This window comes from Manis javanica, chromosome 7 (assembly GCF_040802235.1).
Source record: "Manis javanica isolate MJ-LG chromosome 7, MJ_LKY, whole genome shotgun sequence".
Lineage (NCBI taxonomy): Eukaryota > Metazoa > Chordata > Mammalia > Pholidota > Manidae > Manis > Manis javanica.
In genome coordinates, this window is record NC_133162.1 from 72,503,287 (window position 1) to 72,519,931 (window position 16,645).

Genomic DNA, 16,645 nt, shown 5'->3' on the forward strand with positions numbered 1-16,645 from the left:
TGTGGCAAAGAGGGACCCAGAAATGAATGCAGGTGGTACTGCCTGGGATAAAGAAGAAATACATTTTTTCATTTTAATTTTCTATATAATCAATGATATAGAAATGTTTTTACTTCTGGAAGTTGGCAGATAACTTTAGTACAGTGTTACTTAAATGATTAGTCTTAAAAAAAAATCTCAAAGTATACCTACAAGTAAAATACCAAAGCTTGAGACAAAACAAACTCCAGTAATATAGGAGTTACTCACACCTAAGGGAACAGTAGCTGCTCTTCATTCTCTGGGATTGGAAACCAAAGATAGTTACTAAGAATATACCTGAAAATTCTTAACCACAGTGGACACCTATGAGTATGACTGCCAAAAAATAACTACCAGGAAACTTGTAAATTCAGTGGATTAGAAGATGTTAGCACAACTGGGGTATGTGAAAGACAAAATGATGTAACATCTACATCAAGTTCTGAAGGAAGGGGAAAACCTAGCATTTTTGAATGTCTACTGTATTTCAAGAATACTACGTTTGAAGACAAAGGTGTTTAATCAAACAGGTATTATACACACATACAAGAAAATCAGAAACCTTAAAATGTTTTAAACCAAAACGAAGCAAGAAGGATCTTCTTTGCCACCTGAATAGTCTCACTTTTTAGAAAACCAAGCCTTTTCTCCTTTCTTGTGGGATGGGGAGCATGGCAGTGAAAGCCAAAGGTGAGAAGGACCCACAAGGATCAGATGGGGGCATATGGGAAACCAAAAGGAACAAAAAATTTCTTTCAGAAATAGAGAAAAGTAAATTATGTTACTTTTCTGCCCTAAAGTCTTAGAGCACTGTCCATTAGCTTATATTGACACTAGCATTACTAATGTTTGGGAGGAGATCAACTGGGTCTTTGAATAACAGTGCCTCCAGGAGCAATAATGGAGGTAGATGCTTTTGGCGCAATGCAGGACTCCATGGCTGCTAAGTTAGAAGGGGAACTGGGTAACTGCACAGGTGTGGACCACAGGACTGATGGCATTAGAAACAGGGTCTAAAATCAAGGACCACATTCTGACCAGCTGGCAAGAGTAATCAATCTGTGCTTCCTGTTCTCCAGAGGAAACTAAAGAAACACCACCCACAACAATGTTTATTATTTATCAAACTTGGTGAGGTTGGAGGAAGGGTTGGTGATACAACTTTGAAGTCATACCTTTTATTCTCAAAAGAAATTAACTTATGTAGTTACTCTGAGCTAACTGGTATCCAGATGTTTTAAAAGAACATTAATGACACACAGACATCTGCAAACTATACACAGCACAAAGCATTTCTCTGCCTTTTTACTTAATTACCAATGACATTCCTTACTATACTCAAGAGCCCAATCACTGGTGTACACTAGTTTTTCTAGGAGAAATAAAAATCAAAAGCAAAAACTAGCTGAAGTTACTATGGTTATGAAGAAACCAAGCCAGCCGGTTATTTTGAAAAAGATTCAGTGAAAACCACAACCAAGTAGCTTGAATTTTTCTTCCTCTTGCTAGGCTGACTCAAAACCAAAAACATGCAAAAAGCTCCTAGCAACTAAATCACCACTTCTTTTTTAAGTGATGAATCATTAACTAAACACAGTCATGAAAATTCAGATGGTTTTAAAAATTTCTTGAACCTGGATCTTTTAATAGGATTTGATTTATGCATCAGAAATTCAATTTCCAACTGTATTCTCTCATTTCAGAAACTATTGAATATCCAAGACTTCTATTACAAGCATAGAACCCCCAGAAAAGCAAAAAGGCCTTAGAATTTTTAAAATTTATGTACTAACACTTGCCATTTATTCATTAGAGCCCATTTGGTCACTGAATACTAATACAATGTCCTACCTTACAAGCAAAAAGCATAACTTTAATTAAAAATGAAGAGGGGAGGGAAAGCAACAGCGAGGAGCTAGTAGTACCCACCAGGAGTAATGACCATGTAAAATACTAGACGTCCGAGAAAAAATTCACTCATACCAGAAAGAAGCACTTCGTTTGTAGCTAAGGAAAATTATACTCTTTAATTGCTTTTGATAGTATCCATGCACTGTTCTGTTTAAGAAGTCAGGGAAGTACTTCAGAGTTTTAACCCACTATTCAAATCTTAAAGTATTCTTAAGAGACAAACTTAAGCTTTCTGGGAAGCATATGTTTAGCTGATGTTGGAAAAATGAAATGGAAAATATTTCTTCTCGTTAGAATTTTAAAATTATGTAACACATGTTTTAATCAGAATTTAAATACAGAAAAAAACTGAAACTGATGTCTTCCCTGATTACCACTTACAAGGCTAGTCTTCTCCTCTGGGGTGATTTTTATGTATTTGATTATATATATTCTTTGTGATTAAAAAATGCACACATAGGTATCTTACTACACTGATAGACAGTGACTGCAATGGGGTATGGGGGGACTCGATAATAAGGGTGAATGTAATAACCACATTGTTTTTCTTGTGAAACCTTCATAAGAGTGTATATCATGATACCTCAATAAAAAATTATATTAAATAAATAAGTAAATAAACACACATATATGTATATATATATACACACACATCCCTCAAAATCATTTCCCTGCATTCATATACATATGTATCTGTGGAACATAGAGCTTTGTTTTGTGCTTAAGAATTTAATTTCCTAAGGGACAGAAGAAAGATTATGTATTTAAAAGGGGGACCTTGAATGGATAAATGGATAAAGATGTGGTACATACACACAATGGAATACTATTCAGCCATGAGAAAACAAACCCTACAATTTGCAACAACATGGCTGGAGCTAGAGGCTATTATGCTCAGTGAAATAAGCCAGGCAGAGAAAGACAAGTACCAAATGATTTCCCTCATTTGTGGAGTATAACAATGAAGCAAAACTGAAGAAACAAAACAGTAGCAGGCTCACAAACTCCAAGAAGGGACTAGCAGTTACCAAAGGGGAGGGGTGGGGGAGGGAGGGAGAAGGGGATTGAGGGGTATTATGATTAGCACACATGGTGTGCGGGGAGGTCATGAGGAAGACAGCGCAGCACAGAGAAGACAAGTAGTGACTCTGTGGCATCTTACTACGCTGATGGACAGTGACTGCAATGGGGTATGGGGGGCACTTGATAATATGAGTGAATGTAGTAACCACAATGTTTTTCATGTGAAACCTTCCTAAGAGTATATATCAATGATACCTTAATAAAAAATAAAAATAAAATAAATAAAGGGGGATCTTGTTAATTTCTTTATAGAGTCCTTATTCTGTTATTAATAACAGTAAACTCAGTCACACCTTCATACCAAACAGATCTTGGAAATGTTGATAGTCAAATCTGTGAATATAAAATTGGGTAACATTTAGCAAAGTGACTTGAGTTTCAAAGGGGTAAAGGCTCAAAATTTCAGATATCCAACTTCATATACACTATTTATAAGTAAATGATATTTGAGATGGATCTTAAGGGAGGAAGAGGAGAATCAATCACAGGGAAACAGAAGACATGTAGAGACAGCAGAGCAAATGTACAACAGTAAGATTGAGAAAATATATGCCTGTATTTCCAATTTGCCTAAGTATCATTTTACACTAGATGTCCTTTCTTTTCAAAATCCAATCCTCTTTCCTAATAACACTTTTCTTCCACTGGTACCACTACTTTACCACCAGTGTGCTGGGCTACAAATTTGAGTTATCTCTGGCTTTTCTCTCTGTCATTCAATGCATCTTGCCTTCCTGCTGGAGAATACTGCCCTTTCTTCAAAACGTTTCCTCTGTCCTTTACTTTTCCCACCTATCACTTCATTCTCAACTCCACTGCTGCCGAATTTTCTATGCACTGTTAGGTTTATTGCTATCCATCAAAGAAACCTAAAAGGAAAACTGCTTTGATGATACACTTTGGACATGAAATGTGTAGGTTTTCCACACCAAGCAATTCTCCAATTCTCTATGACACCAACTGTGTCCTACAATTTAATTCAGTTCTGACACTGACTAACCAGTTAGCGCTGACCCCACAGTTAAGAGCTTAGTCCCACAACACTGGCCCCAATTTCAGTTGTAGGTATTGGGTGCCCAGAGTACCCACCCTTCTGTCCAACTTGGTTACAGATCAGGGGCTCCCACATTCCCCACTCAGGTTTAATAATTTTCCGTAACAGCTCACAAAATTCAGGGAAACATTTTACTGATGTTTACCAGTTTAATACAAGGGTAAAGGGTGTAGAAGCTTTAGTTCCTGTGGAACAGGCACACCCTTCTACTGGCACATGGATGTGTACCAGAAAGCTCTCTGAACCAAGGAGCTGAGGGACCTTTATGAAGGCTTCTTCACATAGGCACGATGGAGTACTAACTCAATCTCCTGCTCCTCTCCCCTCCGGGGAGGATAGGGGCTGGGGCTGAAAACTCCAAGCTTCTAATCTTAGCTGAGTCTTTCTGGTGATCAGCTGCCATTCTGAAGCTATCCAGGAGTCCACCAAGAGTTGTATCATCAGAACAAAGGATGTGTAGAATGCTCCTACCACCCCCCCATAACTTAGGAAATTACAAGGGTTTTAGGAGTTCATGGGAAATGGAATCAAGGACCAAATATTAGAACAAAAGATGCTCTCTTACTACGCTGATGGACAGTGACTGTAATGGGGTATGTGGGGGGGACTTGATTATAGGGGGAGTCTGGTAACCATTATGTTGTTCAAGTAATTGTATATTAACGATACCAAAAAAAAAGATGCTCCCAGCACCTGTATCATTCAGGAAATTATAGTGAGTTTAGGAGCTCTGTGTTAGGAACTGGAGGCAGAGACCAAATAAATTATTATGTCATAAACCCTTACATTTTACTATTTACAGACATATAGACTATCCCCAGGACCCCATTACACACAGTCCTACCTCCTGCCTGGGCTGAAGCCACCCCTCTATTTCTCTTTATCAGAAATGACCTTTCTCTTCTCCAACTCTGACCCAGCCTTCCCTACTTGCAGCACAAGACTGTCTCTCTCTGGTACCTTCTTTGAATTCTTATTGTAGCAACACATTGTTTAGTGTGTTTTCAACTGTGTCATTTATTGCCTGGTTTCCAGGAAAGGAAAATTTAGAAATAGAAAAACGAACTAAAAGCAAAAAGAAAATGGTATAGTGCAAAGATTTTTGGATTCTATTTTGGGGAAGTCAATGAAAAATCATTTCAAGGAAAACAAATCAGATTTGGGTTTCTCTTTTAACTTTCTTATGGTTAGTTCCTCCAGCATAAAGCATAGTACCTGCTGCAGAGTAGGCAATTAACAAGCGACAAACAGGTTAACTATCAGAAACTCCCACGAACAAAGGAATGTTCCTTAATTAAAGAAAGTTTAAAGTTCTTGCTTGCAGGGAAAAACACATAATGGAAAAACAGATTTACCTAGAATATAGTCTATAGTTCAAGAAGAACATACACAGTTCCTTATTTAGTAAACTCCTAATATAGATACTATCATCCTCGATTGTTCTTTACTGTTTTTTCTCTTGGTAAAAGGGACTAAAAAAACAAGTTCATATAATTCCTACTGAAGTCCAACATGTACAAAGGGCTCTGTTAAAGGCTTATGCTGACATATTTGCGAAATAATAAATGGTAAAAGGAGTCACATTACTGACCACTTTTATAATTTTCATTGTGTCATCTTCCACGTTTTCCTCTAGACAAGCAGCAGCAACTCAGAAAAATTAGGTCTGACAGGTTTTCTCCAAGAATAATCAAGGGGAGTAACTAATTCATGATAAAGACTTTTCTTAGATTTTAAGGAAGAGACCTTAGAAAACAGCCATTTAAAAATTATTCCATTGGAAACCCTTAAATACATGTAGTAACATTTTGGTAAAGAAATAAGTTGTTTTGGTAACATACTAAACATCAAAGCTGTTCAGACCTCTTTCAATAGAAACGCTCTTTAAATTTTCATTCACTGCCTAAGTGATTAGAATTAGATGGACCTATAAACACCAACTATGAACAAGTTTTACATTTGTACAAATGTACAAGTTGTACAATGTACAAATGTACATTGTTTGTACATTTATTTTCTAGGAAAAAGCTAGATCTTGTAATAGTTTTTAAACAAATTCAAATGACTTAAAAGTATCTGGAATCACTGTATAGATGGCATGACCAGGTTCTCCACCACGTGCTTACCCCAATATACAATTTGTAACTTTCCCCATGAAGAAATCCCAGACAGTAATGATTAAGGTGTGTGCTGGTACCAGATGACTGGAGTGTGAACCCCAACTGCACTACTCTGTAGCCTTACGTTACTAAAGGAGACTTCACTCTTCAGGATTTGTATTTGAAAAGGGGATAACAGTACATTTCAGGAGGGTGTTATGAGGAATAAAAGTAATGCACGAAAAACTCTTAGCCAAATGCCTGGTGTACACAAAGAGCTCAACAAATGGCAGCTATTATTGTTACCCCTTACTTTGCTTCACTGACCTTTGCCAAGGCACAACCTCCCTGGTGCCGCTCCTTTCTACAAGGTAATTTAAAAGGTCCTGAGCAGCCCTTCCCAGGCTGTCTGTCTTCTTGCCCTTCAGAAAACCTTTCCTGCCTTTGTCAGTGGCAGTATTCCATACCTCAACACTTTAACAGTGAGTATAGCTGACCCTTGAACAGAGCTGGGGTTCGCATACTGACCCTCCCCCTTTCCACGCACAGTTGAAAAATCCACGCTTTGACTTCCCTAGAACTTAACAGCTGACTGTTGACCAGAAGCCTTATCGGTAACATAAACAGATTACATGTATTTGTATATGTATTATATAGTGTATTTTTACATTAATGTAATCTAGAGAAAAGAGAAATTTTCAAATTGTCATAAATCTCCAAAAAATCTTCCAACATAATATGTTGAAAGAACTCAAAGTATAAATGGACAGTGGCAGCTCAAACCTGTTTCATTCAAGGATCAGCTGTACTTCAATCTGCATTAGTTTCTGCCTCTGGAAGGGAAATACTGATTCATCAGGACAGCCAGGTCAGTTTTAGACAACAGCTTTGGATTTAAGATTGTTCATAGTTATTTTGTAGAGAAAGGCTGGGGTAGAGCTGCTTCCCTTTTTATAACTTTCATTACTATTTGAGTAGTCAAATCAGACATATTTTAGCAGGGTTTTATTGGGTATAACAAATATTGATTCAATTTATGAATCAATGTGCTTCATTGAAGTGATACTAGTTTTTCCTCACTTGCTTGTATTATGAAAACTTAATTATTCTGCAAAATAATTAGGAAAAGCAATACAGATCTCTCACGTCAGAGATCATTGCCTAGGAATTTTTCTACATCTGAAAGTTCATAGTTTAGTCTTTATTGGATCCTGGCGGAACCCTTGCTATCTTTAACATAACTGATAAAAGACAATTTTCCTAGGCAACCTAAATTATCACTGACAGTGCTAATTTCCCAGTTTCCTCCCACTGCAAACCAGAAAGGTCATGTTCAAGTTTTATTTCTTGTACTTAAAATCTAAACACTGCCAGTTTTATTAGAGTTTAAATACACACTGGTGTTTACCCTCCCATTTGTGATGCCCCACTTCCTGCAAAGTGTACTCTGAATAATGAGTGAGCAGTGTTTGTTTTCCTGATGTGGGGTTTTTACAGCCAAAGCAAACTAGCTAGATGGAGTCACACAAAACAAGGCAAGACTGCTTAACAATATGATGAACAGGTCTCCACCAGTATCTCAGCTCTTCATTTCCTAGCATGTCTGGGGGTTGGAGGTTTATGGGACATCTGGCTTCTGTGAAATAAAAAGGCCTTTGTAATGGACATGTTACATGTTTAACAGAAAAGTATTAAAAACAACAGCAGCAACAAAGATAAAACCTCGGGGTTAAATGTTAGGGGTAGAAGACGTACAAACAACCTGTCTTCTAAATGAATTTTTAGTTTGAGTTAAACTGTAAATTTAATTTACCTACAAAGGCTACATTTTATCTTGTGGCAACAGACACAGACATATACTCACACTTTAAAAATATTAGGAAGTGTGAGTGTATTCAAAGTTACACAAGTTTTGATACTTGTCAATTCAGCATAGCAGAATTAAGTCATAAACACTTTCAATGAGGGCAGAGGATGTCTCAGTTTTAAACAATATCAGGACTTTCTTTAGTCTTCCCCAAGTACTAACCTTCACCACAATTATATCCCAGAGATTGGGGGACTAATACTGTGTGGACTGCAATCCTTAGATGTCTCCCCCTGCCCTCAACCCCTGCATCCAGTCACCAGCATCCCTGCATTCAAAGACAAGAACAAAGACCATCTACCTCCTACTGTTTCTTTTTTGCATTTTGGCTCTTCAAAAAACAAGTCAATGTATTAACATAGGGTATTTTTTTTGTACTGCTGTTTGTAATTAAATAAAAGATTTAGGGTCAGTGTATCAAGGATTCCATTTATAAGCCCATCAAATTTATTTAAATGATGGTAATTTTAGCAAGTTCTATAATAGGGGAAAGAACCAGTCGGGGAATTTTCCCTCAATAGTTTTAATATGAAAAACAAGGTGTAGTGGGTGGAGGGATGGAGTTTGGGGAGTAGGCTGGAAGAGAAAGTTAAATTGCTCCTATATCAATGAACTGCTGTTATCAATACACACTTTTCCCCCAAATGACTTAAATGATAAACTTCCTTCTAACAAAGGCAGAATGGTTTCAGGGAGAACCACTGCCCATAAAATACAGAATTTATTCTGAGAAAGTTAACAGGAACAATCACTTATGTTTCAACTACACAAGAACCTTCAAAAAAGCTTTTTCAGGGCAGAAATTCCTATAATGTTCATTTTTGCTGAAAATTATTAAGGCCTCCCTCAAAAGTTCCATTCAGAGCCTCTATTGTAAATCCTTAATAGATGCAAGTCTAATGGCTACAGTCAAATACAGTGTGTGGGAAAAGACAATCACAGACCACTATGTATTATTAAATATTTACTTGGAATGAGTACACATTACCCACCCCAGGTCTTAAAACCACCTCACACAGGTGTTTTCTTTACAGAGATTATAACGCTGCTTTGCTTCAACCTTGAGAATTTTATTCTGGAAAACTCAGTTATAAGGTTGCTCTTGCGGAATAATTAGATACATAGAAAGGTGATGAAGATACATAGAAAGGTTGGGAAAAGGATGAAGAGGACCAGACAAGGTTTTTTTTTTTTTTGCAAAGAACATTGGTAGAGAGGGTGGTTGAGTGAGAGGAAAGGGAGAAAGAAGTGTGTTAAAGTATGCTTAAGAGGTAAAACTGAAGTTCATAGGGATTAACCAAAGTATCTTTTAAAATCTCAAACCATCTAAGTAATCTATTTTTTATTTCTAAGACCACAGTGGAACCAAAGAGATCAACAACCTTCTTATTTAAAAATAAACAAAAAAACACACATACCCTTATAATGCTTAATTGGAGGAAAAAATCCACTGAAATAAGTTCCTCTTAGAATATACATGCTTGCAATCATATGAGGGTAATAAATGGGTAGGAAGATCCTGGAGTGTCATGAAAGCAAAGCATGGAAGTCTACAGTATCTAAATTTTGTTGATCATCTATTTAGCGTACTCTTTATCATTTTAAGCACACTAAGATATTTTTAAGTGCTTTCATAATCCTCTCCAATCCTTTTCTCTCCAGTCTTTCAAATTCCTTAATAGATGTACCACTTTATAGAGACCAATTTTCTTTCATATTTTATTATCTTGCAATGCTTGCTACTATTTATTAGTTCCAATTCAAGTTTCTTAATGTTTATATACTGGGACTCAGTATCATGCCTTCTTGTAAATGGGAGAAATTAAACAGAGACTTGTATCTTACACTCTAGTATACCAAGTGCTACAGTTAACAGTGCTTTGGTAGGGCTGATGCAATTTGTTGCTAGGTTCAATATTTTGGTATTAAAATTGCTCTGGCAACAAGAGGAAGAAGACTGACAAAATATGGTAAACTTTAGTTGCTTCATTGAGTTTGTGGAGTTAGATAGGGAAGGATTTGGCCTATAAAGAACTTTAAGGTAACTAAATCAGATCCTGCAGAAAAAGGTATATAGTAGCTTATTAGTGCATCTTTTAAGTGACTGGAAAAAACTGCCAACGAGACGGTAACATAAAGTTGATTTTCATCTTAAAGAAACACTGCAATTTCATATTTGCTAACTTTCTCTCTTCCAACATCTTTGTTTGCTTTACTTCAGAGTTGGAACTTGTATTCTTAATTTAGAGAATAGGGAGTGGTAGGAAGAAGAAAGGTAATATAAGTTAGACAATGTATACATTTTATATAATTTTCGACCTGGAAAGGGAAATTAGAGGTCAAGATGGTACAAACAGGTTTCAGAAGAGGAAACCTAGAGCTACAGGATAATTACCCTCTAAAGGTAAGTCCTAGAAGTGAGTGGAGTCAAAGCAAAATTAGCAAGTAAAAGTAAATCATCAAACAGTTGCAAGCAACCTTTGTTCCCCAACTGGGAACGCTAGCAGAGTTGTCTGTCCCATAGAGCCTTCTAAGTACTACCTGCAGAAGTCAGCTGGACCAGATTTACAAGACAAAGGGTCCAGTCAGCAGCATCCTCTGTGCTTACTAGCCAGGCAACATCCAGAAGGATTCTTCACCTCCACGGGTCCTTTATTCTACGTAATGTTTCTTTCACAGAAAAAAGAAGATTATTTTAAAGCACCTTTAAAGATGTACTGTTATTGGAGAAAAAAACGAAAAAAAGCCTCCACTTGCTGAAAGAGAGCAATCTGACTGCAGAAGCTAGATCAACAGTCATTCAAAAGTTTAAACTACAGGATAACTTGGTGACTACCAAACTGTAACCGACTCTACTCCTCTCTTCCTTATTATATCTTTCCCCCAAGCTCAAAATCTGGTGCTAACCAGGGCCAGCACACACCCCCAGGGCTTTTTCATTCCATTGGCTGGCCGGCTGCCCGGCAATCTACATCCTTTAGATTTACTGTCAGGACTCTCCGAGCTTATTTGTCAGAGATGTTACACACTGCTCACGTATCAATTTTTTTTGGTGGTGGTGGTGGGGGGGGACGACGAGTACCAAACAGAAACTGTCAGGGTTGAAAAATAATTTAAAAGACCAACGTGTAATAAGTATATTCATTTGGTTAATGAAACTGTCTAGATTTCAAACCTAGAAGGCAATTCATTTAGCATGTTCCGGTATCATCTGTCACTGATGTGAAAAAGTGAAAAAACGAAAATCATTATTTTGTAGTTGGCATTCGGTGAGTCATATAAGCCCACAAAAACTTGCAGAGGCACAACGAGAGATGGGCTTAGAAGTGTATGTCGTCAGGAGTCATTCTATGTGTCACATCCACTAGAATCAGAAGAAAAGTGATGCGGTGCCGATTCTTCATACATCAACACAAGCAGAAGCCCGGGATGATGATGGCTCACGGGGAGGGAGACGTGGCCACCTAGGTGGTGGCTTTAAGGCGGAAAAATCACTGTACACCTGAACCTAACACGTCCGAGGCGGGAGCTAGGGGGAGCGTGGGGGGCGGCCAGTGCCCATCCGGGATGGGCTGAGCAGCGAACCCCGGGCAGACAGGAGGCCCGGCGCGCAGGGACGCGCAGAGGGAGCGAGGGACTCGGGGCGCACTCACCTCCTTTGCAGGGCGTGCGGTGCTGGCTGTGCTGGGCCCGGTAGCCCTCGATGACCTCCCAGGAGCCGTCGTCACGCCGAATGGGGAAGGACAGGCTCAGCACATGGTTGCAGGGCTTGATAATCCGCAGGATGCCGCGCACCCGGTTCCGCTTCTGCTCCTCGCTCTCCCGGGTCTTGAGGTCCTCCACCAGCTTGTCCTCCACGATGCTGGCTCCGCGGTCGAAGAAACCCTCCACCATCTTGAAGAAGTTGGGGTCGTCCTCGTGGTCGGCCGCCGCCTCGCTGTAGTGTCTCCGGGCGGGCGGCGCAAGCCCGGGCTGCGGGGCGGCGACAGTAGCGGTGGCGGGCTGCCCACGGGCCCGGCCCAGCAGTGCGGCCGAGTCGGCCGCGGCGGAGCCCAGGGCGGCGGGTCCGGCGCGGGACAGCAGCAGCGCTTCGCCCAGGCAGCGGTACATGGCGGCGGGGCGGAGGCTGGGTAGCAGAGGCGCTCTCGGAGGCCCGGGTTCGGCAGGAGGGAGGAAGGGCCCAGGGAGGGCTGCCCTTTTAAGCCGCAGTTTCCTGCCTTCCTGGCTGTCCCCTCCCCTCCGGCGATAGCCGCCTAAGCGGGAGGACGGACTTTGGGGGCCGAGGGCTCACGTAACCTGTGAATGGCAGGGCGGGGGGCGCGCACCGCCCAAGGCGCGGGCATCCGCCTCCGCCGCGCCCTCGCCCAGCTATCCTAGAGGCGGCGCGCGCCGGCGATGACGCTCGGGGGCGCGCCAGGCGCGGGAGGGCCCGGCGCGCATGCTCGAGCCGGCCGTGGGGGGCGGGGCGAGGGTCCCTGCGGGCTTCCAGGACCTTGGCATGGAGGCGGTGTCTCAGGTCAGCGCGCCTCCTGGGCCTCGCGAAGGGGAGGGGGCCTTTTGCGGGAGGGGGCTTGTTTGGGGAGGGATTTTATTTGGGGAGGGGGCAGCCAGGGGAGGGAGATTCCCGCCTCTGGAGGGCGCTGAGAGGCTGCACCCGCGACCGCGCTGGGGTGGAGGTGGTGCGGGCTGGAGGCGGGCCCGGGGCGAGTGAGTCATGGGTGTCCCTCCTTTCCGCCCGCGCGCCCTCGGGCGGGGCGGCCTCCCTGCCGGTCCCTGGTCCTGTCCTGCGGGGGCCCTGGGGCCTGGCGCGGGGCTCCTAGGCGGAGGCGCGGAGATTAAAGGCTTGGTTGGCTAAGGGCTTGGGTTTATCCTCAGGGACTGCGAACAATTTAATGTCATCCCGAGTCACATTTTTAAGGTGCCTTGCAGCACCTGGAAAGGAGGAAGCTGGGAACTGGGGAATCCTTTACCGACTGGCCTTTACTAGTAAACGTTTTTAATTTTGTCTCATTCAAGCACTGAAAGATGTTGAGATAAAATAGTTCTGTAAATCGTTGTATCTTTCTAAAACTTATAGACAGTGCTTCCCCTTTTCAGAAATGTTATTAAAATAGTCTAAAAGGCTCTAACAGGCTCTAAAGAAACGCAGTAATACTCCAGAAAATTCTCAGTAGTGTATGTATTAAGTGGTCCAGAATAGGATTTGTAAACTTTAAGCTACTTGAAGGTTTAATTATGTACATATACATACTTGACGAGAAATGCTAAAGGTATACATTCCTGTGGGCAAGTTAGATACTTGTGAAAGTAAGGACTCAAGTCTTTACAGCAAGCTACCAGAGGCCACCTTACCAGCTTTATAATGTACTCAGTGTACTTAAAGAGCACATTTTTTACCTGCAAAACGACTTTGCTTCCTGACTTTCACTTTGTTCATGTTTTAGAATATGGAAGAGAATGTTCTTAATTCTAACAATATACTGTGAAGTATGAAGTGACAAATCACATTCATTTAGCTCAGGGTACTCTCAAAGCAAAAAAGATGGAGCTTGTATTTTACCTTTTTTGTTAGATAAACTTATTTATATTTGTATTATATTTTTCAGTGGAAACTATTCTCTGAACTGAATCCTAAATCTGTTTTGTTGGTCAAAAGATTAAGGTGCCCAATTATTTTTCACTTGATATATTTTCACTTGATAGTGAAAAATCTCCAAGACTCTAAAGATTCAAAATAAAGAGGTTAGTATCAGTAAACATGTGGAAATTTTTTCTCTTCAGATTAAATTCTTTGGTATGTTTTAAGGAAAGTGGTTTAAAAGCTTAGTTTGATTGCTCTTGTTTATCTCTTTCTTGATAACCGTAGTCTTCAGATAAATAAGTGTTTAATTTTTCTCCTTCCAAGTTCACCTAAATTCAAAAGCTGGAAAGGCTATGGAAGGAGTTTTAATTGGGAATCTCCTGTAGGTAGATGTGTTACAAAATAGCTCTGGAAAAATCCTGTAACATAGATGCTTAAAAAAGAATCGTGTTTTTAATTATACACATATTGTAAAAAAAATTCAAACATGACAAGTAAGTTTAAAGAATGAGTGAAAGCATCCAAATATTACCTTTCCACCTCCCCCAGTAGTTAGTAGTTGTAGAATTTCTTTTCACACTAAAGTAGATATTATAATTCCTGATTTAACAGAAGGGGGAAACTAAGGCTCACAGAGACCAAGTGAATTCTTGATCATCACCTTGTTGGTAAATAGGCTAAGATTCAAACCTGTACATTTGACTCTAAAGTTATGCTATTGTTACTATTCAAAGAAGTATTTTAAATATTTGTTGCATTTATTTAAAAATTCTTTGCTGTGATGTAAAGAGTTTCAGCTTTACATTGATGACCTCCTTTATGAAATATACAGATATTTTGGAAATTAAAGCTTAATTAGTAGTAGTAATTTCCAGTTCAAAAGAAGGCCAGAATGTAACTTGAAGGGAATTTTGGTCATTAGTAGCATTCAACAAAGACATACCAGTGTTCTGTCTTTGAGGTTTGAGTTATCCTTAGCTATTTTAAAACAATAGGTCTTTCCTCATTGATCTATAGTATGCTTTTGTGCTTTCAAGTGCTTTAAAATATCTTAGAAGAATTTTAGGATTTAGAAGGACAGCATATAAATACATGACAGCTTTGTCTTTTTTTAATTATTAAAGTATCATTGATATACACTCTTAATGAAGGTTTCACAAGAAAAATAATGTGGTTACTACATTCACCCATATTATCAAGTTCTCTACCCCCATACCCCATTGCAGTCACTGTCCATCGTGTAGTAAGATGCTACAGTCACTACTTGTCTTCTGTGTGCTACCATGTCTTCCCCATGACCCCCACCCCCATACCATGTGAACTAATCATAATGCTCCTTAATCCTCTTCTCCCTCTCTCCCCACCCGCCTCTCCCACCCCTCCACTTTGGTAACCACTAGTCCCTCCTTGGAGTTTGTGAGTCTACTGCTGTTTTGTTCTTTCAGTTTTGCTTTGTATGTTACACTCCACAAATGAGGGAAATCATTTGGTGTTTGTCTTTCTCTGCCTGACTTATTTCACTGAGCATAATACTCTCTAGCTCCATCCATGTTGTTGCAAATGGTAGGATTGGTTTCTTTCTTATGAATGACCTTTCTTATAAAAGCAAACCTTTATTCTATCTTTTGCATTTTCTCTTTGAAAGTTTTACATCACTTGTGATTTCAGTTTGGGATTGGAGTTTGAATAGTAAGAAAGAAAGTGTAAGCTATAAATTGGGACCATCTATGATGCTGTTTAAAACAGACATAACTGAAAAATATATACAGCAGCAGTAAGTACCTTCCCGTGGACTGTCATGGAAAAGTTGTAGAAGGAACAAACTTTATTGTGAAGCATAGATGTGAGTATAATTACACTGAGTTTGCTCCTTAGTGAAAGAAAGAAAAGAAAAACCTGAATGAAGCAGTAGAGATCAAGATAAGCACTGGCAATGTCTTGGAGTCAGCTAAATGGTGGTGGCCTTACTTCCTGATTTGGAAAACATGGGGTGAACAGATAATTACTGGCTATATTAGGATGTTTTGATCCTCAAGTAAGAATATCCAAATAGAAATGGCCCAGTCTAAGGCCATAAACTAAGGTAACTATTATCTACCAAGAAGCCTGGAGGCACAGCATTTTGCTGGTACAGGGTTCAGTGATACCATTGGGGACTCAAGTTCTTTTCTCTGTGTTATATTCAGCAAGCTGTAGTCGTGAGATTGCTACAGCTGTTTCAGGGGTCACGTGCAGACACAGCTAAGTCCTACATAGAAGAATAGCAGTTTCCTCCCGTACTTAGATCTCTTATTGGAAAAGAAAACCTTTTCCAAAGGCCTGCCAGCCAGCTTTAGCTGCTTTGGCCCCAGTAGCTAGGACTGGATTATATGCCCCGCCCTTGTAGGGGAGGCTAGAAGGAGGATGTCCCGGCACTTTGAGCTTCTGAAGTACAGAGAGGCCCTGCCAGCGAGGAAGAAAAGGTGGAAGGAATAGTTGTTAAGCTGGCAAGAAACAGTATTTGCCGTGTTTGCCACAGAAAATAACTGCCCTGTCCTGTGTGATCTTATTGTGATAACGTATTTTCTTAGAATACAAGTGCAGTTTAAGAGGGGTGACACAGTCGTAAAGTTAACACTGGGGATTATAATGCTTGTGGTTTTATATTCTCTACATTGAGAAATCTGCAGATGTTAGTTCCCTTTAAAAACTCTCATGTTTCATGTTTCTACATTGAGAAATTTGCAGAGTCTAGTTCCTCTTGTGATCTTATATAATGATGATAGTTTTAAGATTATGTCTCCTTTTTTTGAACAGTTTTTTACTTTGACATCTCATAAGGCAGTAACTCCATGCTGTGGTGTTTACTCTGTTGCCAGACAAGAGAACAAGACAGGAACCCATCCTCAACTGCTGGGGAAAATCTGGGAATTATAATGAAATATTAAGTGCTCAAATAATTTCAACAGATTTCCAGATGAAGCTGCCATCACCAACTTCTTGTCATTGGCGTAATACATAAGCCAGTGGCTAAAATTAACAAGAGAATT

General features: G+C 40.0%; 2 protein-coding genes across 13 annotated transcripts in view; one reads left to right on the plus strand and one right to left on the minus strand.

The window, feature by feature from the left end:
* Positions 1 to 12,389, minus strand: part of GLUD1 (glutamate dehydrogenase 1) — a 43,781-nt gene extending 31,392 nt beyond the window's left edge. The window contains exon 1 of the mRNA XM_017679691.3: positions 11,689 to 12,389. Coding sequence (XP_017535180.2) covers positions 11,689 to 12,145 — 457 coding nt within the window. The 5' untranslated portion in view covers positions 12,146 to 12,389. The remainder of the gene's footprint in view (positions 1 to 11,688) is intronic.
* A 34-nt stretch (positions 12,390 to 12,423) lies between these two features.
* SHLD2 (shieldin complex subunit 2) overlaps positions 12,424 to 16,645 on the plus strand; it is a 105,496-nt gene continuing 101,274 nt past the window's right edge. For 6 of the 12 annotated variants that reach the window (XR_005057020.2, XM_037002526.2, XM_037002520.2 and 3 more), the window contains exon 1: positions 12,424 to 12,551. Coding sequence is in view for 5 of the 12 variants with exons in the window: in XM_037002526.2 (XP_036858421.2) it covers positions 12,431 to 12,551 (121 nt within the window). In the remaining 7 variants the exon portion in view is untranslated. The remainder of the gene's footprint in view (positions 12,552 to 16,645) is intronic. The other 6 variants (XM_017679683.3, XM_017679687.3, XM_037002524.2 and 3 more) reach the window with 4 other exon arrangements.